Source organism: Protomyctophum bolini (genome assembly GCF_963924005.1).
Source record: "Protomyctophum bolini genome assembly, chromosome: 16".
NCBI classification, from domain to species: domain Eukaryota; kingdom Metazoa; phylum Chordata; class Actinopteri; order Myctophiformes; family Myctophidae; genus Protomyctophum; species Protomyctophum bolini.
Window position 1 is genome coordinate 39,600,930 of NC_137877.1, and position 27,305 is coordinate 39,628,234.

A 27,305-nucleotide genomic window follows, 5' to 3' on the forward strand; every position below is an offset into this window, starting at 1 on the left:
ACAGAGAGAGAAGGAGACAGGCGGGTAGTGCGAAAGGGAGACCATGTTGAGTTCCTGAAGCCGGGGAGACTCTCAGCTCTGTGTCTGTGCCTTCAGCGTCTTCTGTTATTGAGATGATTGCAGATAAAGCGTCCCAGCCCCTCCTCCCCTCCCCTTCTGTCTCTGTCTCTCTCTCTCCATCTCCACCGTTGCACAGCCTCTTCCCACGTTTCCACAGAGATATTACCTCCTCCTCCTCCTCCTCGCCCTGCCTTGTCTCTGGAATGTCTTTATAACCCATTCTGAACGGGAACCCTTTTTGTGGTGTTTTAATCATTGTTATACTTTAGCTATTGAAAAATTAAAAAGCAGAAGAATCGTGAAAATGTGGGCGCAAATCTTTAAATATATTTCGGAATGTTTCAGAGCCAAAGTTTTTAACTCAAATCTGGGGGGGGGGGGGGGGTCCCTAGAACAACATATTTTCAGATGGGGGGTCGGCGTTTTTCAGAAAACGATCATGATTTTTAGAATACATTTGTAGAATCGTTCCCAGGTTTAAAAGGGTTATTATTATTATTATATCTCCTCTCTCTCTCTCTCCCACAGGTCGAGCTGTGGGCGGCAGAATCAGGGGGGGGGGGGGGGGGGGGACGCACTTTCGGAAAAGAACCAACACAGACAGATTATAACACCCTCCCAACCTCCACATATAAGTCTTTACATCAAACTATACCAACACATTATATAGAATAGATATTCCACTGTTCACGTTCTTAGCTTACGCATGTTTCATGATAAATCCTTTTTCATGTGATGTATTCCCCCCCCCTCCTCCTCCCCCCGCCCTCTGCTGCGAAAGCCCTTCACGTTGAAAGTGAGACGATTCGAGTAATCGTCGCGTATACTCGACGATGTTCCAGCCCCGCATTATTACGCTCAAGCCTCTATTTTCAAATAGCAGCTTAACCCATTCTGGGCGGGGGAAACCCCCTATTGGTGTTTTAACTAAGCATTATGTTATACTTTAGCTATTGGAAAAATAGCAGATCTACAAGCTCATAGCTCAGAGCTTGTAGGTCTGCTATTTTTGAAAAATATGTAAAAAAAAAAAATGCGGCACAAATCTTTGAATATATATTCTTTCAGAGCGAAAGGTTTTTAACTTGAATCTTTTCTTCTGGGAGGGTCCCTAGGAAATACATATTTTGAGATTGGGGTCCGGGGTCAAATTACGTATAATTCTGGGGCTCCTTGACCTGAAATTGAAACTCGGAGCTTGTTAGGTCTGTTACTTTTTGAAAAAAATCGTAAAAATGCGGCACAAATCTTTGAATATATTATTCTTTCAGAGCGACATCAGGCCTAAATGTGATACATTTGTGCGTGGGAAGACGTTGATTCCTCTCCGTGCCGCCATCTGTTATCAGATGATATGTGCGGTTTGAGGTTTTCGCACTACACCCCCCCCCCCCCCCCCACCGCCCCCACCTCTATTGTAATTACATGACAGTGAACAGCGAGGGAATTGGAGCAACGTTGTGATAATGTGTTGCTTTTTGAAAATGTACAGTATATCTCTGCTGTGCACGCGGTGAGTAAACCTCATAACTGAAATGAAAAATATACATTTTTAAGGAAATGAATAAAACCTTATTATTGTATTGTTACGGGACCTATGTGGCCTTTAGTGTTGTTGTGGTTGTGTTTAATCTCACTGTCAGTGTTTTCCAGTGCTGCATGATGACTGGAGGGTTGGATTGGAGGAGTGGCTTAGTGTCTGGAGGCACACCTGGGCCTCATTTTTCAATCAACCAGCCACCAGTATAAAAGGCTGGGGAGAAGCTCCTCGTCAGTCTTGCCATCCGTCACCTGTGCTGCTGAACCCAGTCTGTAGCTATAGGGTAGTGTCTGTATAGGCCGTGTGCCTTACCTGCTTATAGTTTGAGGTTTCTTTATTTACTGTGTGTTTAGAGAACAGACCAACCTAGTAAGCATTGTACGCAAACCGCTGTCTAAGTATCCCAAACCCCTTTACTGTGTTAAAAGAAGGGAAGCTGTATTATGGTAAGGGTGTGCTGCTATTTATTTTGGTGCCCCAGTTTTGAAACATTGTTTAATGTTTAGTCAGGGAGCCTAGATTGTAATTTTCGTTTCTTTTCTAGGTAGGTTTGGGGGGTGGTTTTGTTTGTTATTTTTAGCATTGGCCACCCTGAAGATATATATAATATATATATATTATACATGCTTGCCCTGTGAATATTGTGAATTTCTCAATAAATGTACAACTTTTTGCCTGAATTGGTTTGTGATCCTTGACAGCCACAACATATATTACTCCTTTGGAGCCAAGACCCCATATAGGGTCAAAGGTCGTAATATGTATCCTCAGTGATGTATCCCAAGGTCATTGGGGTTTCGGTCTCTTTAGCTATATTGCTTGTGCATGAGAAGGAGAGAGGTGGTGGAGTTGGCTGTTTTAGCAGACAGTTTGATGGTCCAATGGAGTTAAGAGGTTTTGTCCAATGCATGTTTTTTTTTTACTACTTTCCATTGGTTCAATATTGCACAAAATGCGTGTTTGGGAAGAATCAATTCAGGCAAAACAACAAACAAATGAAGGTTACCTTGTTTGTTTCGTGTCAAGTATGAGTGAGAGGCAATTAAACCTCGTGAACCTTTAAAGGCGCGTCTACAAAATGCAAGCTAGGGAGGGAGATAGTCGACAGAGCCCGACAGAGAAACGGTGTCATCAGTTTGTTTATTTTTTAAGAACCAGCCATGGGGAAAAAAGATTGGAGTCGACTTCCAAGCTCTCTCTGCGTCTTTGTCCTCTGCTATAGCGAGCGATTACGGTGGTCTTTATCTTTTGTTGTGTTCTCGACATATGCCCCTTACAAAGACAAGCAGCGGCTGACAACGCTCATTAAGAAGGAAGTAAACAGTCATATAATCGCAGAGAGGCACGTCTGTCTGTGCGTGTGTGTGCGTGTGTGAGAGAGAGAGAGAGAGAGAGAGAGAGATGATGGTCACCTGTAGCTTCTGATGCAGCAGGCCAGCATCGGAGGTCTGGGGGGCCAGCAGCCAGTCTGTGGAGGGAGAGAGAGTATGAAGGAGAGGGAGAGAGAGAGAGAAGGTGTGGTGACTATTTTAAATAATAGGTAGTTAACACAACTAGTCAACTAGTAAAAATGACTAGAAGTTAATGCCCTAGGTCACGTCCTGTTTATCAAACGGAGCCAACAGAGTCTAATACAAAGCATGAACAGAGTCTGCTCTGGGCCGTGGAATAAACCTTGTTTTTGACCAGAAATGCCATCTGGGACAGGCCAGGGAATAGGAGATATACAGGTCATCTGGGACAGGTGTGTAACATTTATTAATTGCCGTAGTAGATCAACACCAATGGCACGATAACTGGGCTATAACCTTAGAGCATATAATAGCATTAATAGCACCCGGAGGAAAAAACCCTGAGGCGAAATGGACATAGTGGCCGAATTTGGTATTGCAGCGTGGGCCCACAAACACATGAACGCGCTGGTCCGTTGACTATATCATTGCGCACTTCGTTCATGATGACACGTGAACACCGTTTCGCACGTGAACGCGTGCAATGATAGTCAACGGACCAGCGCGTTCATGAGTTTGGGCCCAATCCGTCCCAGAATGCACTCTGTTCCTATACCCGGAAGGAGGAGTGAAATCGCCTCGTGCGCTTTATAGAGCAACTCAATGCAAGTGGATGAGGAGGAGAACTCGGGGTGCCGTCTCTATTCATATATATACTCTAAGGCTATATAAGTGGGCGATAACTATAGGCTTCTGCTGTGGGTCACGATAGTGAAACTATCATCATTTTACACATTTACTTCAGTATAAAAAGGGCAGATTTATTTTAAATAGGCTCAGGTGACAGACAGTCAGACGTTACTGCCAAATATGCATTAAATGTTATCGTCTGTCTCATCATAACCCCCCCCCCCCCACACACACACACACACACACACACACACACACACACACACACACACACACACACACACACACACACACACACACACACACACACACACACACACACACACACACACACTCACACACACACACACACACACACACACACACACACACACACACACACACACAGAGAGAGAGAGTGCATTGCATTCTTCCTGTGTCAATTCCTGTAGGCTACATAAAAAAATGGTCAGCCCTGCCAAAACAAAAACAAAAACATACTTCATACCGGGAATTAAAAGAAAATAAGATGCTGGTATATAATACACACCCGAGAGGTGCTGGCTAATGGTGAGATAAAGCACAGGAAAGAATAGCCACGCGCTCCTTGAAAAGCTTTCCCTATAAGGACTGACTCACTTCCATAATACAGCAATACATTCTTTACATTATAAAAGAAAAAAGTTAAACTAGCCCATTTTGGACTGAGGTCGATAAAAAAAAATGTGTTCAACATTTTTCAGAAAAACCCATGTTTCTATGTCAGTGGTGCTCAATCTTTTTCATGTCAAGGACCCCCAGAATTATCTCTATTGGGCCACACGGACCCCCATCTCAAAATATGTAGTTCCAGGGACCACACCAGAAGCCAATGCTTTAAGTTAAAAATGTTTCGCTCTGATATATATATATATTCTCAAAGATTTGTGCCACATTTTCAGGACTTTTCAAAAATAGCAGACCTACAAGCTCGTAGCGCGCCACTCGGTGGCGCGCTATGAGCTTGTAGATCTGCTATTTTTCAATAGCTAAAGTAGAACAGAAAGCTTAAAACACCAAAAGGGGTTCTCGCCCAGAATGGGCTAGCAGAATAAAGACGTTATCATCGAAGTCAGTCAGGTCATCGACGTGTTGCATATTTTGAGGAGTGTGCAGTTATCATTTCCTCCGTGAATCCTGGAGGTTTTATTACTGTATAATAAGTTATGTTATATTGAAAAGAATGGGAGGTTGGGAGCCAAATTGAGAATCATAGTTATGCCCCACCACCGTGCTAACGACAGCGACTGGAGGCGGGGCCCTTCCTCCACCGAAATAAAAGCTTAAATGGGCATAGTGCCGGGCGTGTGTGTGTGTGTGTGTGTGTGGCCTACCCGTAGACCAGATGGTTGTTTTCCCAGCGGTAACGCATCTCCAGCACAAACTCCTGCCAGAGGTGAGCGAGGGCCCGGACACCTCCATGGTAGAAGTTGACCGAATCAGACATCACAGCGCCAGGCGGTAGGTCAGGCTGTCACTGGGCGCCGACTTCAGCTGGTTGAACAGGTTCTTGGAGAGATGAGAGAGAGAGAGAGCACAGTGAAGAGTATAGCTCTGGTCCATAGCTTTAACCCATTCTGACCTGAGATCAGATTCATACGAGGTTTCCACACTGGACACACACTGGTCTGATGAACCCATTCTGACCTGAGATCAGATTCTAAAAATGTCAGTCGTTCTTCGAATTTTTCAAAAATAGCAGACCTACAAGCTCGTATCGCGCCACTTGGTGGCGCGATATGAGCTTGTAGATCTGCTATTTTTCAATAGGTAAAGCATAACATGATGCTAACACCAAAATGGGTGCCCGGTCAGAATGGGTTAATGCGTTGCATTTAGAGCTATTTTTTTTTATATATTTTTTTATCCCGCAATTTTGTAACCCATTTTTCCCCCCTGTGTCAATCATCCAATGTGATCCTGGGCTCTACACACCCTCCACCAACCTAGTCCCCATATATGGGGGACAAGGGGGAGAGCAACGGACTTGAACTCATGCTTCCTTCATGCCCTGAGTGTCCAAGTTGCTCCTTTTACACCTGACAGGGGGGGGGAGTTTCCCTGGTTGGACGTATAGCGCGTGGAAGGAACACGTTATTCCAACCAGTTCCTTTCCCCTCCATCAGGCGTTTGGCATTTAGAGCTATGTTACTCTCCACTTCCGCCGCTCGCATGAATGCAGACCAGCCTCTCGTCTTTAGCGAAAATAAAAAGAACGTTTTTTGCTACTCAACCAAAACAAAGGCGGGTTGGTGTCATTAGAAAGCCTACTTTCTTTCCTTAGTGGGAGCACTCTGAGCCCCCCCACCACACGGACAAAACGGTACTTTTTGGCCAAAAGGGGATTTTTTGTTTCCACCGGAAACAAAACACTTTGTTACTCCACTGCGCCTGATGCACGATATTTCCCAGAGAATATTTTTCCTCCGGTGAAAACAAATCCCTTTCTGGCCAAAAAGTACCGTTTATACGTGTGGTGGGCGAGGGGGGGGGGGGGGGGGGCTCAGAGTGCGTCCACTAAGGAAAGTAGGCTTTCTAATGACACAACCCGCCTTTGTTTTGGCGAGTAGCAAAAACGTTATTTTTATTTACGCTAAAGACGAGAGGCGTAATGAAGAGGAAGGTAAGGATTTCCTGTGAAAATCATTACGAAAAAAGAAAGCCTCACTCTTTTAACCCACTGAGACCGATTCTACTAAACTAAATCAGTAGTTCTCATACGCTTTTGTGCGAAGGATCCCCCAAATGCATAATTATGTATGTATTTGGGCCACCAGAAGAGAAGATTTGTGTTAAAAAATGTAAATGTATTCAAAAACAGAAGACTTTTCAGAAGATATTCATAAACAGCAGGTGTACAAACTCGCAGAGCAATACACTCAAGCTTGTGCTATCTGTTATATCTTTGAATTATAGCCACAAAAAAATGGAAAGTGACACCTTACCAAAAAACAGACGTCGACTGATATATTTATGAAGTTACATCCACTAGAGAACGATTACAAAATGTAATCACCTAATATTTTATTTTTATTTGCAGAGTGACACAATATTTTAATCCATTCTGAACGGGAACCCCTTTTGGTGTTTCAAGGATCATGTTATACTTTAGCTATTGAAAAAAAAAAAAGTGAAAATGTGCCTCAAATCATTGAATATATATATTATTCAGAATGAACGTTTTTAACTCAAATCTTTGCTTCTGGGGAGGTCCCTCTGCAACAACATATTTTGAGATGGGGGGGTCTGCAGGCCAAATACATATAATTCTAGGGGGTCCTTGACATGAAATATTGATACCGATACAGAAACGTGAGGTATTTAAAAAATAAAATAGAATCGGCCTCTTCGGTCTAAATGGGTTAACCCATTCTGGGCGGGAACCCCATTTGGTATACTTTAGCTATATACTAAAATACTTCCGCTATTGAAAAATAGTAAAAATGCGGCAGAAATCTTTGAATATATATTCTTTCAGAGCGAACGTTTTTTTTTAGAATCGGCCTAGGGTCTAGATGGGTTAACCCGCATTACACCTTCTGGTAGTAGCTGCAGTGCCAACACGTAATAGTAATCCTGTTAGCGTCTTAGCACGTTAGCACGCCTGCGTGGGAAAAAATACAGCGTGTATAGGGACATGTGATCTGGAGCATGGAAGGAAGCTCTCAATGCTGCTTGAAAAGACAACGATTTGTCACGCAACCGTATTCTGGAGCATAGACGTACAAGTACAGTACAGTACAGTACAGTACAGTACAGTACAGTACAGTACAGTACAGTACAGTACAGTACAGTACAGTACAGTACAGTACAGTACGTACGCTTGAGGCTGGTTATGAAGACACCAAGGATTAGAACCTCTGCTTTTAAAATCACAGTGTATACAGGTTGACTATTTTTGACCGACCAAATACACAGCTGTACGTAATTAGGATGAAAGGCCAACTGAAATGGACTCATTGGCTGCCTTCAATCAATGCCATTCCTAGCTATCCATACTCGCATATATAATCTAGCATTTTATTTCCTCCCCCTCACAAACCGTACAGACGTACATAGTCCGAGTCCTTCTCGTTCTCACTCCTCCCGGTGGCGTTCGTCTTGGTCGCCTTGCTGTCGTTGCCACCGCTCTCTGACGACTTCTTCACAGCTGCGTCTGGGAAAAGATACTGAGAGACAAGCACGGATGCGCATGCGCGCACGTACACACACACACACACACACACACACACGCACACGCACACACGCACACACATACACGCACGGAACAAATTACCTGAATGACACAGGGGGGTGTAATTGTTTTGAAAACTCACAAATTTGGTCCAGTTAATCGATATTAATAATAACTTAAGATAACGAGTCATTTTAAACATTTTATCCCCAATTTTAGTTGTTCTGTCAACTTCACTTGAACAATAAATGTCTCTGTGCTAATGTGTTATAAAATTAACATAATGTGCACAGGCACACTGACAACAAAACTGTCAAATTATAATGCTTAATAAAAATGAATTAGTGCCGTGCCCATTGTTGGGCGCACCTTCAATTATGTGCTTGGTGCACCTACGATAACTAAATGGAAAAAGGTTTAGGCACACCGGACACTGGACGCAGAAAGAAAAAATAATAAGTTGGTCCGGAGCCCAGGAGCGCTGATGTTTAACCCATTCTGAACGGGAACCCATTTTGGTGTTACCATCACGTTATGCTTTAGCTTTTGAAAAATAGCAGACCTACAAGCTCATAGCGCGCCACCGAGTGGCGCGCTACGAGCTTGTAGGTCTGCTATTTTTGAAAAATCGAAGAGCGACTGACATTTTTTTAGAATCTGATCTCAGGTCAGAATGGGTTCATCAGACCAGTGTGTAGTCCAGTGGAAACCTCGTATGAATCTGATCTCAGGTCAGAATGGGTTAATTTACTGGGGCAGCGAGCCGCTGGGGCTGATTAGAAAGCAGGACGGGCCATGGCTTGGTGGTACCGGTCCGACACTGAGGTGCACATTCAGCATCAGTTGCTCAGTTGCTCAGCTGGGCACCCCCCCTGCCCCTCCGCCATAAAAAAGCCTGAATCGCACTTTCCGAATGCCCGTGTCTTGCGTGGAGAGAATAAGCTCACAACACGTCGTGGATGCGGTGCCTTATTATAGGTCGACGATTTTCTGCCGGTTTTCAGAGCCAAAAAACTAGAACAAATGTTCCTATACTTTAAACAAAAGAAGCCTGTCGGCTGCTTGGACTATATAGCCATTATCTCCCGCAATTTGCGATTATGTAATAATCGGGACGGGCCTAATTAACCCATTTTGGGGCGGGAACCCCTTTTGTGTGTTTTAAAGCATTGTTATAATTTAGCTATTGAAAAATAGCAGATATACAAGTGCCGCGCTATTAACTTGTGAACGTTTTTAACTCAAATCTTTGCTTCTGAGGGGGTCCCTGGAACAACATATTTTCAGATGGCGGTCGGCGGCCAATTACATAACATTTTTGGGGGTCCTTGACGTGAAATATTGATCACCACCGATACAGAAACATTAAGGAATTTCAGACAACTTGTCAGTATTTAGAAGACAATTTGAATTCCGACGTCAGGCCTTAAATGCGTTAATCATCATGGCGGGCGCTTCACTCACCAGGAGGATGGAGTTGAGGACGTCGCTGCTGAGCGGAGACTCGTCGACGCGGCGGTGGCGCCGGATGCGTTTGCGGGCGCTGTGCAACACGTGGGACACGGACAGCCGGGGGACGGGCACGGCCGAGGACGGCTCCGTCAGCTTGGACAGGGCGGCGCTGAGGTCTCCGCCGCCGTCTGCCAAAAACAAACAACGTTGTTTTTTATCGGCAGCAAAAATTTCGACATTTCACATTTTATAGTCACCTGGAACCTTTCAGTGTTTAGTCTAGTTTCAGTCGACTAAAATATCATAGGGTTTTAGTCGACTAAATCTACAGTTGATTTTGTTGACTGAAATGTATTCTGGCGGGCCTTGATGTCTTCATAATGACTGTTTTTACACTTAGATGCCGACAATAGCCGATCTATAAGCACACGCTGTGTAGCGCTGCGACGAGTTGCGAGCTTGTAGATCCGTATTTTTAAGCATGAAACTTAATTGTAAAATGACTTATATTGGATCTCGTCTCCACTAGTCCCTTCCTAACATTTTAGTCTAATTGTCAGTATATCTAGGTGCCATATATATATATATATATATAAAAAAGACGTAAACTTTACGTCTTGGCACAGGTAGTACCGGGCCTACCGGCTGCTTAAAATGTAACCCGACGTTCCGGGCACAGATTGGTCACGTATACTTTATATAGTGTATGATTCCTTCTTTCGTCGTTTCTTTCTTTCTTTCTACGCCGTGTTGATGAATTGCATACATACAGCAGGACCACAATGTATAAGCAAGTCGCCAGGAGTTTTTACCGTTTACCACCCTCTGTGCCGTTGACATTTCTTTCGACTAATAATATAGTCTGACTCAGTATGAATGGCCGAAAATAATTCTGAACCGACTGACTGGTAAATTGCTTCTTCCTGAACGTCATGTTTGTATCATTTTCTTTTTTTTACAGCAACATGTTTGGAGTGACACAGAGAGCCATGGAGGAGAGAGAGAGAGAGGAGAGAGAGAGAGACACAGAGAGCCATGGAGGAGAGAGAGAGAGAGAGAGAGAGAGAGAGAGAGAGAGAGAGAGAGGAGAGAGAGACACACAGAGAGCCATGAAGGAGAGAGAGAGAGAGGAGAGAGAGAGAGAGGAGAGAGACACAGAGAGCCATGGAGGAGAGAGAGAAGAGAGAGAGAGAGCTGAAGCTGAGAAGCACATATGCTGCTCTCACACGCATGACTAAACAAACATGTTGATGCTGCACACATACGTGTAGACTTGCATTTAGAATAGACCCCCAAATTGACACCGTATGGACACCAATTATCCAACGGACCCCCATAAGAGAAGATTTTTACGGCCCTAGCAGTGATGGTCAACCATTCACTGGTCAACCGCACACGCACACGCACGCACACGCACACACACGCACACACACACACACACACACAGTCACACACACACACACACACACACACCTGAAAAGTATCTGCAGTTTACTGCTTCAACAGTGGAGACCAGACCATTTAATTAAATGGAGAAAAACAGAGTTTAGTCATTCGATCCATTTTTTTACCCTGCACAGTTTGACAAGTAGTTATTACAATTTGCCAATTAAAAAAAACACTTCCACCATAATCTCAGGAAATGCGGCACGTACGTGTCTGATGCCTAATGCCTAGAATTAGCCGAGGTGGTTGTATGCTTGATTTGGTTCCTTATTCCGAATGTGTTTAATACATGTGCATAAAGACGGACATAATTGTTTAATTGCGCAACGTATGCATTTAGGGTGTCAGACTCAATTTGAATTCATTATCGTCGCTGTCAGCCCTGTCAGGTGAAAACCTTGTTCGTGTTGAAATGTTCTAAACAGATACTTGAAATGGAAATGTATAACCTTGTGTTCCAAATGTGTCTTTAACAACGTAGTAATTATTTAGGCCTTGGCTACACGTACATGGATATTTTTCAAAAAAATAATATTTTCGAGTAAGAAAATAGGAATGTGACCATAGGAAGAAAAAAGGGGGGGGGGAAGAAAATAAAGCAATGCACAACACAGAAACTTTTTTTTTTTTTATCGCAAAAATGTGGAACAAATCTTTGAATATAATTTAAAAATATTCTTTCAGTGTAAATGTTTTTAACTTAAATCTTTGCTTCTGAGGGGTTCCTGGAACTACATATTTTCAGATGGGGGCCGGTGGCTATATTACATATAGTTTTTGGGAGTCTTTGACATGAAATATTGAGCACCACTGATACAGAAAAAAAAATCAGAAAACTGTCAGGATTTAGAAGACATTTTCTAAATTTCGACGTCAGGCCTAAATGGGTTAAAGTGCAGACACTGCGTGGACTATGTACAGTAACATAGGGACCAGCAGACGCCATCTCCAGTTGATTCAATGCTAACCTACATATTAGACCAGTAATAATGTAACTTGACCTCAAAGTAATTGCAAAAAAAAAAAACGTACTCAGAACTCAAATTTGTCCGTTTTTAGCCCAAGGAGGTTTTTTTTTGTGCAAAACTAATGCTCGGAAATTGATTCAGCATCATGAAAAAAACCTCCTAGTTTGATATGTCACATGCTACTTAAAAAGCATAAGGACATTTAGAAAATATCGCCTTATAGGATGTCAATGGTGGCCATCACTGTACAGGCCATTTTCAACACTTTCCCCTCAAGACAATTCCAGGCAACTGTATTTTCCATATATTTCCTGTACTATATACTTAGTTATCCTATAGAAGCCCGAAGACGTGGATTTGGTGTGTTTGCGCTTTGCCTTCTCCCAGCAGCCTCCAAAAAAAAATAAAATAAACGGGCATTTGAACCGCCTGGTTTTGGTACTTTGTTTTCTCTGAAATTGTACAGTTTACATTAATACTAGATTTATTTTTGCCCCATATTTCGGTCGCTAGAGAAATGTGTGAGAAATGTTTGTTTTACAACATATCCTTGTTAGTATGGAGTACGGACAGGACCTCAGTAACAAGCTCTTGTTAATTCATCCCAGTGGTTAAATATTTATTAAAAACCCACAACCACACACAGACTTAACCATTTTCACTTACGAACACTGTGCAACACTGACATTCGTTTACAAAAATCACACCCGTGTGAAGTGAGTGGTTTCGGGTTTCCCCGATACGGAAATGTTGGGGTAAAATACACTCGACCAAAAAGGTAAACTCCTGACCTTTGCCCTCCTCCTCGGTCAGCCCCCTCCCCAGAATCTCCTCAGTGGAATCCTTCCTGTAGCACAGCTTGAAGAACTCGGTCAAAAAGTCACCTGTGGGGAAGGAGAGAGGAAGGGTTAAATGGTGCATTTAAATAGCGCCTTTATCCAAGGCGCTTTACATAGATTGTGCATTCCATTCACACACACGCATTCACACACCGATGGCGGCGGAAATCATCCAACCAGCACATCGGGAGCAATTAGGGGTTCAGTGTCTTGCCCAAGGACACTTCGACACGTAGACAGGAGGAGCCGGGATTCGAACCGCCGCCCCAAGGATCATTGGACGACCTGCTCTACCTCCTGAGCCACAGTCGCCTCTGAAGCCCTGAAGCCCCTTCGGGTGTTGAGTTTTGGCAGCAAATTTCTATTTTAGTTTAGTCATATAGTCTTTGGAATAAAACTTCATTTAGTTTTAGTCATATTCTAGTCACCTGGAATGTTAGTTTTAGTCGACTAAATGTCATACGATTTTAGTCGACTAAATCTACAGTTGATTTAGTCGACTAAATTGTATTTTGGCGGGCCTCGAGGCCGTCGTAAATGACTGATTTCACACTTGCTGAAAATAGCAGATCTGCAAGCTCACAACGTGTCGCGGTTGTGAGCTTGCAGATCTGCTATTTTCAGCATGCAACCAAGTGTAAAAAGACTTATAACTGGATCTCTTGTCCACTATAGTCCCTTCCTAACATTTTAGTCTAGTTTTTTAATCTGTTGACGAAATTGTCAACACATTTAGTCTTAGTTTTAGTCATCATAGCTTAGTTTTCATTTAGTTTTTGTCAGTGAGAAAAGGTAGTCGACGAACATTTTTCGTCTTAGTTTTAGTCGACAAAAACACTGGATAGGAAACGGGGAGAGAGAGAGAGAGACTGGCAATGACACGCAGCAAAGGTCGTCGGGGTCGGGACTCGAACCCGCGACACACCGTCAGGCATGTGCCTATATTATGTGGTATATGCGCCTGGACCGCTAGGCCAGAGGGTGCTCCAGAGATTTTATAGTCGTAGTCGCATTCATAAAGCCAGTAATTAGATGACCGGCAGAGTCTCTCCGGTAGGAGACTGAGGGCTCATCCCCTTATCCCTAAACTTCTTTGCCTTTGTTTTACTATTTTGCAAAACATTTTTGAATAGTTCAACTAGCCAATCTACTTTGACACGTTGTGAGCTTGTAGACTGGCCATTTTAACGATTCAAAAATGTTTAGCAAAATAGTAAAAAAAAAAAGAGGCAAAGAAGTTTAGGGATAAGGGGGTTAGCGGTGACGAAAATGGAGCCCTGTATCTCCTGTTCATCGATGACCCGGTCGTCAAATTATTAGAAATCACAAAAGAAATCTAAATGTTAGAAAACACAACTTTTAACTGAAACGTTGCTTCTTCTTGAATAAATCTTTGCTCCTGTACCGGAGCAGGTTGGCACTAGTGTGCAGGCTTGTTTTGTATTGTTAACGTCCACGTGTTTTGCCATATACGCAATACATTTTTACATTCTAGGTGTGCGAAAGTTTTTTATTTTTTTATTTTTTCACTTAATTTTTATTGAAGGAAGAACAGACAGACAAAAACTCAACTAACAAGACAATACGGGAAAGAAAAAGAAAAAAGACAGAAAGTAAAAGAAAAAAGGCTGCATTTTTCATATTACAATAAACATTCAATGAAATTCTATTGCAATATCGCTAGGCTGAGAGAAGAGATTGAAAGTTATTTATTTTAACAGTATATGTCATTAGTATAATAATATCCAACAGAGAAATGTCTCCCTCAAGTGAATCATTTGTTCCACACATGGAGAGGAGACCAAGCTTACCCAATAAGCACTGAGGGTTTTCGGCCATCCTGACTCTCACTGACCACTGCGGTGCTTGGAGAGGGTCCAGGTCTCTGCCGTGGGTCACACACAGAGAACACATATGGTCAGATCACACCAGAGGAGAGAGAGAGAGGGCCTGTTGCAGTGCCTCGCCCTACACTGGTCAAGGTTACAGGACACACACACACACACGGGCCAATTCACCCATTTTGACTGAGACCGATTCTACAAAATGTCTTCTAAATCATGACAGTTTTCTGAAAAACCCTATGTTTCTATGTCAGTGGTTCTCAAACAATTGAATATACCTATATAATATATATAATGTAATTTGCCGCTGACCCTCATCTGAAAACATGAAGCAGAACTGAACCAGAAGTAAAAACGGTCGCTCTGAACGAATATATATATTTGCACTACATTTTCATAATAATAATAATATATAATATTCGGTGCCGCGCTATGAGCCTGTAGATTTGCTATTTTTTCAATAGCTAAAGTGTAACATAATGCTTTAAAACACCTCAACAAGCTCAGTTTCAACTTCCAGGTCATCTCCCCATCATCTCCCACTCAACTAAAAATCTTTGCTTCTGAAACATATTTTCAGATGGTGGTCGACGGGCCAAATACAGATAATCTTGGGTGTCCTTGACATGAAATATTGAGAACCACTGATATAGAAAATAATTTTGAGACATGGACATTCAAGATTTCTGCCTGACAGCAGCGATATGCTGCCTAATTGCATTTCTATTCTGACCATGCATCTTATAGACTATATATATATGACTGTATATATTCTTGTTTAATTTGTTTCTTTGTCCATTCTTTACCTAATAATTATTTTCTTGAAACTGCAAAAAAAGACACAAAGTTGAAGTCAGAAGTTCTCTTTGTTCCATTTACGTGTTTTATCGACGCGGTTCAAATTAAATGCAGTTTAACCCTTTAAGCGTTTAAGAGAAGGCGGAGGCTTGTGTATATTGTACACACTGTATGTGTGTGCGTACGTATGTATACATACAGCATGCATTTACAGTACATGTGTGCCATGCCTCTGGGGTTGAGCATAGGAGGAATTGGGAGTGGGAGGGGAAGGTCAATTTGGAGCCTTGAGCTTTACAGGAAAAGATCCACAGATCCATCACCAATTTGTGCTTTTGTTGATTTCAAAGTGACGATTTGAGATCGCCTCTGAGCAAAGAAATATATACTCTCGAAGGTTCTAAATGGTGCATTTATATAGCGCCATTATCCAAGGCGTTTTCCATAGATTGTGCATTACATTCACCCATTCACACACACACATTCATACACCGATTGCGGCGGAAACCATGCAAGGTTTCCAACCAGCACATCGGGAGCAATTTGGGGTTCAGAGTCTTGCCCAAGGACACTTCGACATGTAGACAGGAGGAGGAGGAGCCGGGATTCGAACCGCCGACCCATGGATCATTGGACGACCTGCTCTACCTCCTGAGCCACAGTCGCCTTCTATGTTTTTATGTTACAAGCTCGTAGCGCGGCACCACATCTGCTATGTTTGAAAAATCTTGAAAATGTGGCGCAATTCTTTGAATACACTGTATATTCTTTCAGAGCGAACGTTTTTAAATCAAATCTTTGCTTCTGGGGGGGGAATTAAAAGATTTCAGTGCACTGTGCCTACACATGTCGCGACCGCAGGTCGCGACATGTGTAGGCACAATGCAAGGAATAATTGCATTCGCCATGTATCCGAAGGAAGTCTGATCCAATCACTTTTAGATTTCTCCAGTTTAATCCTGAGTTTAAGTTTTTTTGTGTTCAAGATCTAATTTTAGGCATGTTTAAGCCTCGAGGAAAATCCGTGTTGAGGTTCTTAATCCACTGTTTTTCATTAAAACGTCTTTGTCCTACTGTCCAGTTAGGATTGTGTTGAAGTCCAGCGCATTTTAGAGCTCCAATGCCGTGCGCCATAAAATGTTGCACCAATCTTGTGGTTGTCTTTTTGGCATTGTTAATATTGTATCTGTGTCGTCCCAGCCTAGTACCTATTGTTTTACCTGTCTCTCCGACATATTGTAAACCACATTTTTCACATGTGATTAAATAAATGCAGTTGCTGGTTCTGGCTGTTATTTGTTGTTTAATCTCCAAGACGCGTTTTGTGGTTCTATTTTTTACTAATTGTTTGGGTTTGAAGTATTCTGGTCCCTGGCGTGCTGGTGTGTTGATTTCTTTTAGCTTGCTGTGTACTAGATAATCTTTAAGGTTTTTATTTTTTCTGTAGGCCGATATAATTTTATAATCTTTTAGAAGATCGGGGGGGGGGGGGGGGGGGGGGTCCCTGGAACAACATATTTCCAGATAGGGGGACCTCGACATGAAAATGTTTGAGAACGACTGACATTAGGAACATGAGGTTTTCCAGGAATTAGGAAGACATTTGTAGAATCTAGTGTCAGGTCTAAAAAATAGCAGACCTACAAGCTCGTAGCGCTGCACTCGGTGCCACGCTACGAGCTTTTTGAAAAGAATCGTGAAAATGCAGCACAAATCTTTGAATATATTCCTTCAGGCTTAAAGGAAGCAGGATTCACACTCACGAGTACACGTCGTTATCCACCACGATGCCTTCTGTCAGGTGAGGCCAGGTGGTGGCCAGGTGGAGCTCACTGCCAAGGAAAAAGGTGTTTAAAAAACACAGAACGGAAGACGTGGTGAGAATTCACTCATACCAAAACACCTCGCGGTATCAAGAAAGAAGACTTAGCAAATAGACATACATTGTGAAGAAGAACACGACGCCGCTCATGCTGTGAGCGTTCGTTTACCTGACTGGGTCCTCGCAGGCGCCGAACGGAAGCTTGCCGAACTCCACCCCTCCCACCTCTCCACCGAGAAGAGCGTCGAAGTCTGTTGAAGCAAGTGTTGTTTAAAATTAACTTTTTTCCTCATCATCATCATCTTGGGCTCAACTTCAAGTATCCACACTTTTCCTGGGCTGTGTGTGCTCCAGTTCCTGTCAATTTGATCCAATGAAAGCCAATGAAACTGGTCAGATGACCAATGATATCCAATGAAATCAACAGGAACTGGAGCACACACAGCCCAGGAAAAGTGTGGATAACCAAAAAGGAAATGTCTAGGGATGTCAAGTCAAATGATAACACAGTGCCGTCGCTACGTATATAGGCGCACTACGAGTAGGGCAACACGCCGAGAGGAGGGGGGGGGGGGGCAACCAAATGTGCCAAAAAGTGCCAAGTGCCGACCCTCAAAATAACACATTTCTCCGCCGCGTAATGACGAGCGGCCGTGTGTTAGCGTCCTAGCAAACGGCGAAAATAGCCTATTTGAATGAGGAAATGCAGTGCCAGGATGGGGGGGCAGCACAAATATCCTATAGGAGTAGGGCAACCAGATGGTCAGCTACGTCCCTGATGATACATCATCGCATAGCGACGTGTACACGCTAGCGCATCCTCAATGATATAGATAGATTTCTTTATTTTTGTGTCATGCACCAAAGGCGCCCAGCCCACATGGACTTACAGGACACACCATATCATTGCTTCAATATTGCATTGTGTACAAGAAACAGATTTGTTTTGTTGTTATTCCCCTTTTTTCTGTTTTTTTTCCTTTTACAAAAACAAAACATTCTGCCTTATTTCCCACGCCCTGCATAAAAAGTCTGCCAAAGCAACAATACCTTTCCTAAAACAAAATTCCAGTTTTTCATAGTCCTCCAACCAGAAAAAGTCAGCACAGATGGTTGTCATTTTACAAAATAATACATGTCTTAATTCTTCATATAATGGGCAGTAAAACAAATCAGGCGAGAGAAGAATATTCTGAATTTTTTCCTTTTTGACAGCCTCTCAGGCACCCGTCGCTTCGCTCTGCCTTCATATTAGCTTAATGATAGATTAGCCGTTAGCGCGGCAGAAAGAATGCCTCGTCTCTCCTAACGCAGGGCGCTCTCCGTGGTTTTGATCTGATGGATATATAATAGCAGCTTCATTTCTGACTTCAACATGCCTCTCGTTTCAAAATACGAATGCTTTTATTTGGAGCTTCTAGCGATATAACAGACTCGAGACCAAGGTAAGCTAGCTTTCACCGGTTTTGTGAGCTTGTATGTGCATCGTATGTGCATACGGGGTTAATTGGTAGCATAAAAACATAGAAGGCGGCTGTGGCTCAGGAGGTATCGAGCAGGTCGTCCAATTATCCCTGGGTCGGCGGTTCGAATCCCGGCTCCTCCTCCTCCTGTCTACATGTCGAAGTGTCCTTGGGCAAGACACTGAAGCCCAAATTGCTCCCGATGTGCTGGTTGGTGCCTTGCATGGCTTCCGCCGCAATCGGTGTATGAATATGTGTGTGAATGTAAAGCGCCTTGGATAAAAGGCGCTATATAAATGCACCATTTACCATTTTACAACCTTTGATAGTACTACATACTGTATATCGATTTGCTCGGAGGCTGATCTCAAATCGTCACTTTGAAAATCAACAAAAGCACAAATTGACGACGGATCTGTGGATCTTTTCCTGTAAAGCTCAAGGCTCCGAATTGACCTTCCCCTCCCACTCCCAATTCCTCCTATATGCTCAACCCCAGAGGCATGGCACCACACATGTACTGTAAATGCATACTGTATATGTATACATACGCACACACATACAGTATTTACAGTATAAACAAGCCTCCGCCTTCTCTATCAAACCCTCTTTACTTCGTTAAACCCCCCCCCCCCCTGGGGAGCAAGCAGCAGCAACGCTCGGCTGTGGCAAGAAGCCACCAGTGGGATTTTTACAGTTCAGAGAACAAGAGGAGCAAGGCGATTATATCAGTAACCACAAGACGTTAGTGCGAGCTGATGCATAGCAAATGTTATGCTTGTAAATGCCTGGGTTTACTGTACACGCTCCGTTGCATGGCCAAAAATAGCAGCTCCCCCCCCCTCCCCCCCCAGAGGCATGCGGCTTCGCGGAGGATGCAACGCGCTGCGAGTGAGTAGCGCGCCACTCGGTGTGTAGGTCTGATATTCGAAGAACGACTGACATAGAGAAACATAGCTTTTTCTGGATGTAGTCAGGATGTGGAAGACATTTTTTAGAATCTGATCTCAGGTCAAAATGGGTTATTTGAACAACGTTTCGACCCGTGTGGGTCTTCGTCAGGTACACGAGTACAAAACATCAAGAGGCGTGTTATATATATATATATATATATATAACACGCTTCAACAGCATATGGGAAGGTCGACAAGGAACCAGCTCTGTTGCAACGAGGGAACAGCACGCTACCGTCCTTACCTGGCGGTTGCTGTGGCCAGGAGTACTGCTGCCAGTCCTGGAGGACGTAAGTGAAGCGGATGGCGATGTTGATGGGAGGCAGCGGGGTCAGGGGACAGCCCTGGTGATGGACACAACGAGAGAGAGAGACAAAGGAGAGAGAGGGAGAGAGAGAGAGAGAGAGAGAGAGAGAGAGAGCGCACACACATCGGTTTATCTTCATTGTCTTATGTAATGTAAACTTACATGTTTTCTCATGCAATTCAATTCAATTCAATTCAATTCAATTCAATTCAATTCAATGAGCTTTATTGGAGAGAGAGAGAGAGAGAGAGAGAGAGACAGAGGAGAGAGAGAGAGGGGGAGAGAGAGACAGAAAGAGACAGAGGAGAGAGAGAGAGAGAGAGTGCACACACAGGTTTATCTTCATTGTCTTATGTAATGTAAGAGAGAGAGAGAGAGAGAGAGAGAGAGAGAGAGAGAGAGAGAGAGAGAGAGAGAGAGAGAGAGAGAGAGAGAGCGAGAGCGAGAGAGAGAGAGAGAGAGAGAGACTGTATGTATGTCAGTGGTTCTCAAAATCTTTCATGTCAAGGACCGGCAAAATGTATTTGAAACAGAAATGAAAAGAGCCCCAATGTACAAGATCTTAGATCAGCCATTTTTCCACAAATGTGTCAAACTACGCCTCAACTCCTATCCGGGCGGGGTTCTCCAGTTCACATGATTTGGGGGGGGGGGGGGGGGGATTATGAAACTAGATACTGACAGTGAGAATTAGAGGCAAAGTCTTGGTATAGCGGGAACCGGTTTGTGTGACTTTTTTTTCTTTTTTTTTTTCAATAGACTTTGAACTTCTGCAATACGAGTACTTTTACTTTTAGTACTTTAAGTACATTTTCATGCCAATACTTTTGCACTTTTACTCATTTTTTTCAATTCCGTATACTTTTACTTGTAACGGAGTATAGTTCTAAATTGCAGTATTGGTACCTTTACTTAAGTAAAACAATCGAGACTATAGTCACTGGTTAGACATGGGTTAAGGTTATAGGTTTAGGTGTGCTTCCCTGTGGGAGGTTATTATAGGTTTAGGGTGAGGGTTTGAGATAGGTTGTAGTTGTATAGGACTAATGACTGGTCTAACCAAATGACTAGTCTAAACCAAAACTAAACTAAGTATACTGCACCCCTTTTTCAACCATTGTTTACTCGCTATCTTTGACTTGAAGATGTCCAGGAGGCCAGACAGGTGGTTTGTACTGGCTGTTTATCCCATTCTGAACGGGGAACCCATTTTGGTGTTAGCATCATGTTATGCTTTAGCTATTGAAAAAACAGCAGATCTACAAGCTCGTAGCGCGCCACCGAGTGGCGCGCTACGAGCTTGTAGGTCTGCTATTTTTGAAAAATCGAAGAACGACTGACATTTTTTTTAGAATCTGATCTCAGGTCAGAATGGGTTATAATCAGACCAGTGTGTGTCCACAGTGGAAACCTCGTATGAATCTGATCTCAGGTCAGAATGGGTTATATAATACTCACTATCTTGGACTTGAAGATGTCCAGGAGGCCAGACAGGTGGTTGTACTGGCTGGGCACCTTGCGGAGGTGCACCATCTCGAAGTCGGAGCGCACGCCGGGGCCCTGGCACTCCCCCGCGTACATCCGCCTCCACTTCTGCTGGATCTGCACAAACATGGGCACCTGGCTGTGTGTGTGTGCACCAGGAAGGCACCCGAGGGGGGCAGAGAGAGAGAGAAGGGGGCCATTAATAAAAAGTATAGCGGGAGGAAGGAAGCTTATGTCAGGTGCTTCTGTTGGGCAGGGGCGAGAGAGGCCGGAGCAGGCTCTCTCTCTCTCTCTGTCTGTCTGTCTTAATGTGTTGAGATGGGTGTTCTTTCTACAGCTACACAGTGCCACTGGGTGGACGACCGGGGGGACTGCATGCATCATGCAAATAATAAAAAATGTGAAGTTCATAAAATGGTAAATAATGCATAATGATAAGCAGCACCAAACTCTCAATGTCCCCACACAGCTCTGACACACGCATAAATATCACCCCCCCCCTCGTTTCCCTTCCAGCAGAATTTAACCCATTCTGACCTGAGATCAGATTTTAAAAAAAATGTCTTCTACATACTGAAAGTTTCCTGAAAAAGCTATGTTTCTATGTCAGTCGATTTTTCGAAAATAGCAGACCTACAAGCTCGTAGCGCGCCACTTTTAGCTAAAGCATAACATAATGCTAACACCAAATGGGGGTTCCCGCCCAAAACGGGTTAAAAACACAACATGTCTTGTCAAGAGAGGAGGTTAAAGGATTGTTTTTGTATACCAAATGGAAAGCAATTATTTGCATATTCACTACAGAAAAAAACAACCCCTAACAATTGCATTATTTATTTATGCTCCAGTGACAGTCTGACTCCCATGCTGTGTGTGAACTACAATACCCAGAAGCCTCGGGGGGTGATTGAGGCCAGGTTGACCTTGGCGCGCGCTCACACACACACACACACACACACACACACACACACACAGGAGTACAGTGCAGTTGCCATGGTTACCTCAATGACCGAATGCAAGGCGATGCCACTGCTGTAAAGTGTTCTTTTTACCGCCCACCGGTTTTCTATTTTTGAAAAGGCGGCTTGGTGTAAATAATAAGTATGCAGGAAACGGAGGCTTCATCGCTCAACTCTCCCTAATCAACAATAACACGTTTTTTTCTAAAGCGGTTCCGTGATTACTAAAAACCATAATCACTTCTACTGATAACTGGGGGGGAGATTTCAATCAGAGCCGCAGCGATACGATGATTTACAGTAACACGATTATTAAAAACAATGGCGCCCGTTTCACAGAGGCTTCACTCATTTAACCCATTCTGGGCGGGAACCCACCTTTTGGTGTTTTTAAAAAGCATTATGTTATACTTTAGCTATTGAAAAATAGCAGACCTACAAGCTCGTAGCGCGGCACCGAGTGCCGCACTACGAGCTTGTAGGTCTGCTATTTTTTTAGAAAATGTGTGAAAATGTGGCACGAATCTTTGAATATGTTCTTTCAGAGTGAACGTTTTTTTAACTCAAATCTTTGCTTCAATCAGGTTCCCTGCTGGAACAACGTATTTTCAGATGGGGGGGTCGGCCGCCAATTTCATATATTTTTGGGGGTTCTTGACATGAAAATGTTAGAGAACCACTGAACCTAGAAACATGGGTTTTTCAGAAAACTGACATTTTGTAGAATCGGTCTCGGTCGAAATGGGCTAAGATGCATCTTCTCTGGACGTCTCTCTCTCTCTCTCCCTCTCTCTGTAATTATTAAGGCCGGCCCTTAATCAGCTCTTCTTGTTAATGAGTACAATAATTAAAACCAGACGCTGCCCAAAAGATCCGGTTGCTAATTTAGCATGATTACACGTCACCATACTGCAGCGGCAGCAGCAGCAGGGAGTTCACCATCAACACTGTTGCCTAGCAGTAGTGGGAAGTGTCCAAGAACACTTTTGGTTGGTTGATTGATTGATTACTTTGAGTTGGAAATGTAAAACTGCACATCGTGGTACATTAACCCATTTAGGCCTGACGTCGAATTTTTTTAAATGTCTTTTTTTTTAATGTATTTTTTTCTGAAAAACCCTCATGTTTCTATGTGGTTCTCAATATTTCATGTCAAGGACCCCAAAAATGATATGCACCGGTAATAATGTCGCCGACCCTCATCTGAAAATATGTTGTTCCAGGGGACCTCTCCAGAAGCAAAGATTTGAGTTAAAAACGAAAACTCTGAAAGAATATTCAAAGATTTGAGGCACATTTTCCACGATAAAAAAAAAAAAATCGTCAGATCTATACAAGTTGAGCTTGTAGATCTGCTATTTTTTCAATAGCTAAAGCATAACTTAGGCCTAATACCAAAAGGGGTTAAGGTCTAAATTAAGGCCAACGACGCACACGTTGTTGCCCTGAATCAACTTGGTCTGAGGGTCAAGAGGGGTGCGACAGCGCAAGCGTAAAAACAAGCTACCAGAGGAGAAAAACGTTTTATCTTTTTCCTTCAAAAATGAGTTAATATCACAGGCAGACTCTTCACATACTATAGAGCATGTCTGGAATAAGTGTCAGAGCTGAACTCGACATGTTAATATGAAACAAACATGCTTAAACATGTAGCTAATGTTATAAAGACCACAGAAGTGAACCTTTCAAGCCGCTGTTTTCTCAACTCGCTGTTTCTCTGCAAAGACATTACTCTATAAGCCATATCTCCAAAACTGGTGGGTCAAACAACTGAACAACCAATATGTCAATTTGAAGCTATGATTCCCTGTTTTCATATGACATTTATAGCCTCTCAGACCCAAAAGTATTTTGCCGTCATTGGATAGGATCTTGTCCACAATTCCGTGCTGTATTGATGTCGATACCATTAGGAGAGAGAACAGGCAAACATTGATAAAAATAAAAATAAAAATAAAAATAAAAATAAAAATAAAAATAAAAATAAAAATAAAAATAAAAATAAAAATAAAAATAAAAATAAAAATAAAAATAAAAATAAAAATAAAAATAAAAATAAAAATAAAAATAAAAATAAAAATGAACCTTACCTACATTATCTAACCAAATGGGCCCGTACAGGTCCATTTGGTTTCATTTCACGCTCTCAAGAGTTAAATATCGAGAAGGGTCCATTTGGTTACCATAATACCAACTCACTGGTTGAAAACCAACTGTTCAATATAAATAAACTTCCCCCTGCCTGACATGCATTACAAGTACAGTGTAGCTCCACCGAGCCGTCATGTCATGAAAACAGCCTATAGTTAACGATAGAAGCCGATAATAATAATAATAGTCTTGTGACAATGGCACTAAAATGAAGATGCATGACTGCTACGGCACAGTCACCGAGTATGGATTGTACTTTTGACCTTTTTAGTTAGATCGCGGCCTCTGTAAACCAGCCACCCCTAATTGTGTGAATGTAAGCAGAAATCAGGCAATCCATAGTAACTTAACCCATATTAAAGACCCGAGATCAGATTCTAAAAATGTCTTCTACATCCCGAGAGTTTTCTGAAAAAGCTATGTTTCTATGTCAGTCGATTTTTCAAAAATATAAAAAACCTATGCTGCTATATATCGTTGCTGTTCGTCACTCTTATCTCCATATTCTTCTAACTTAGTAGCAGATCAACAAGCTTGAAACGTGCTGCGAAGCGACACATTTTGAGCTATGCACAGCTGCGTGTGTGTGTGTGTGTGTGTGTGAGAGAGAGCACGGAATGTGCCCAGAATGCACACACAGTTGTGTGTGTTAATTGTGGTTTCCACACGACTGAGACAATAATCTATCTGAAATCTACAATGGCACAGATGCTCTCCCGGTTTGAATGGGTCTCCCCTACATACCGTGTCTACTCTGTGGACACATGGTCGACTATACTCTAAAACATGTGACTCTTTCCATACAGGGAGCAAAGACATGCTACTTACAGTTTATGCCACGATTATTAGCCACGCTTTTTGCAGATCACAGTGAACATCATCACATTGAAGGGGACTTGGTCCATGAACCCATTTTTGACCTGGGAACGTTCTACAAATGTCTTCTAAATCGTTGACAGGTTTTATGAAAAACCTCATGTTTCTGTGTGAGTGGTTCTCAAACATTTTCATGTCAAGGACCCCCAAAAAATTATGTAATTGGCCACCGACCCCCCATCTGAAAATATGTTGTTCCAGGGACCTCTCAGAAGCAAAGAGTTGAGGTAAAAACATTCGCTCGGAAAGAATATATATTCAAAGATTTGCACTGCATTTTCACGATTTTTCAAAAATAGCAGACCTACAAGCTCTGAGAGTGTAAAAATGGAATCAAATGGACTTTTACGGTTCCTTTTGCACACTCTCAAAGTCAACGTGGGTCCTTGAAATTAAAAGTTTGAAAACGACGATCTAATAATAAAAAAGTAAAATAATCATAAGTAAATACAGTTAAGAGTATATATAAAACGGTAGTGCAGCTTCAACTGAAGCATTCAAATGCACATGACTGGCATACTCGCCGATACCAGCATTTTAGGGAGTATATATCGGCACGATTCAAGGGTTTTTTTTGGACACTGGTATTGGTGTCGGAACAACTGTACTACTCATCAGAGAGGGAGACTTACCAGCCGCTGTTGGCCAGCGAGATGGAGACAGAGGTCAGAGAGGGAGACTTACCAGCCGCTGTTGGCCAGCGAGATGGACACAGAGCTCAGAGAGGGAGACTTACCAGCCGCTGTTGGCCAGTGAGATGGACACAGAGCTCAGAGAGGGAGACTTACCAGCCGCTGTTGGCCAGCGAGATGGAGACAGAGGTCAGAGAGGGAGACTTACCAGCCGCTGTTGGCCAGCGAGATGGACACAGAGCTCAGCAGCAGGTTGCATTTGGACTCGCTGATGATGGCCTCGCAGTTTGCACCCGGGGAGATGATCAGAAACTCCCTGATACCATACCTGTCCAACCACAGACACAGAGACACACAGTTAATACCATACCTGTCCAACCACAGACACACACAGTTAACACTACCTGTCCAACCACAGACACACACAGTTAAAGGGGAAATAGATATATAAACATAAACATTCTGTTGCATGATAACATTCACTTTCCCCCCCCCCCCCCCCCCGTCTCATCTATTCAGTATTTTAGCTGTGACGTGAGCGCCCCCTCCTGAGATACTTCCGGGTCCTACTTTTGTGTCGCTTTTGTGTCCCCATAGAGTTATACTGTGACGCTCCGTCGGACTAAATCTGAGACGAAAACAACCACGAAAGTCTAATTTTACCGCTTTCCATCGCAACAACAAAGCTGCGCTGCTCTCCCAAATCTGGCTGTGACAGGCCGTCTGCCCCACATGGAATACTATCGCCATTTTATTTTTATTGTGTGAACTAAATCCTCATTAATTCAACATACTCAAGCCTGCACACATTCTAAATATGCCCCGAAATATTTTACCGAGCAATAATAATGATAATAATATAGTCTTTATTGTCTCCACGTCATATATTTTTCTCATGGACACTTGTACAAAACATTAATAATTCTACTCGAGTTGGAAGCATTAAGACCCATTTTAACCCTCAATGGCTTCCTTTCTGGAAAATAACGTCACTGTAAAAAGACTCACGCGTTTAGATATTCTACTGTATTCACAATGAGATGCGGACGGGAGCTGGAGCCACTTGGACCCGGACGTAACGTAGCACTACAAAATGACGTCGGACTTAAATACTGAATAAAGAGAAGTGGGTAAGAATTGCTGATATGGCATTAAAACTCTAAACCAGACACGAATCAGCTCCTCTACACAGACAGTTGGTGAATTCCCAAATGTATTACAATATATTTCTGCGTTGGCTATTAAAGAATAGCAGCTATAAAAAGAGGCTCCCAGCGCAAATCTAACTTCAAAGGCGTGTGACACACACTGACTGGACCGCGTTGTTTCCGTCGACTAAAACTAAGACGGAAAATGTTCGTCGACTACTTTTTTTCC

General features: G+C 42.9%; 1 protein-coding gene across 1 annotated transcript in view; it reads right to left on the reverse strand.

Moving 5' to 3' along the window:
* The window catches only part of rab3gap1 (RAB3 GTPase activating protein subunit 1), a 76,052-nt gene that overhangs the window by 42,861 nt on the left and 5,886 nt on the right, over positions 1–27,305 (reverse strand). The window contains 13 exon segments of the mRNA XM_080785485.1: positions 3,013–3,033; positions 3,035–3,068; positions 5,094–5,206; positions 5,209–5,268; positions 7,815–7,928; positions 9,398–9,573; positions 12,591–12,683; positions 14,450–14,523; positions 17,044–17,112; positions 17,272–17,353; positions 19,763–19,862; positions 21,284–21,449; positions 26,137–26,256. Coding sequence (XP_080641611.1) covers positions 3,013–3,033; positions 3,035–3,068; positions 5,094–5,206; positions 5,209–5,268; positions 7,815–7,928; positions 9,398–9,573; positions 12,591–12,683; positions 14,450–14,523; positions 17,044–17,112; positions 17,272–17,353; positions 19,763–19,862; positions 21,284–21,449; positions 26,137–26,256 — 1,222 coding nt within the window.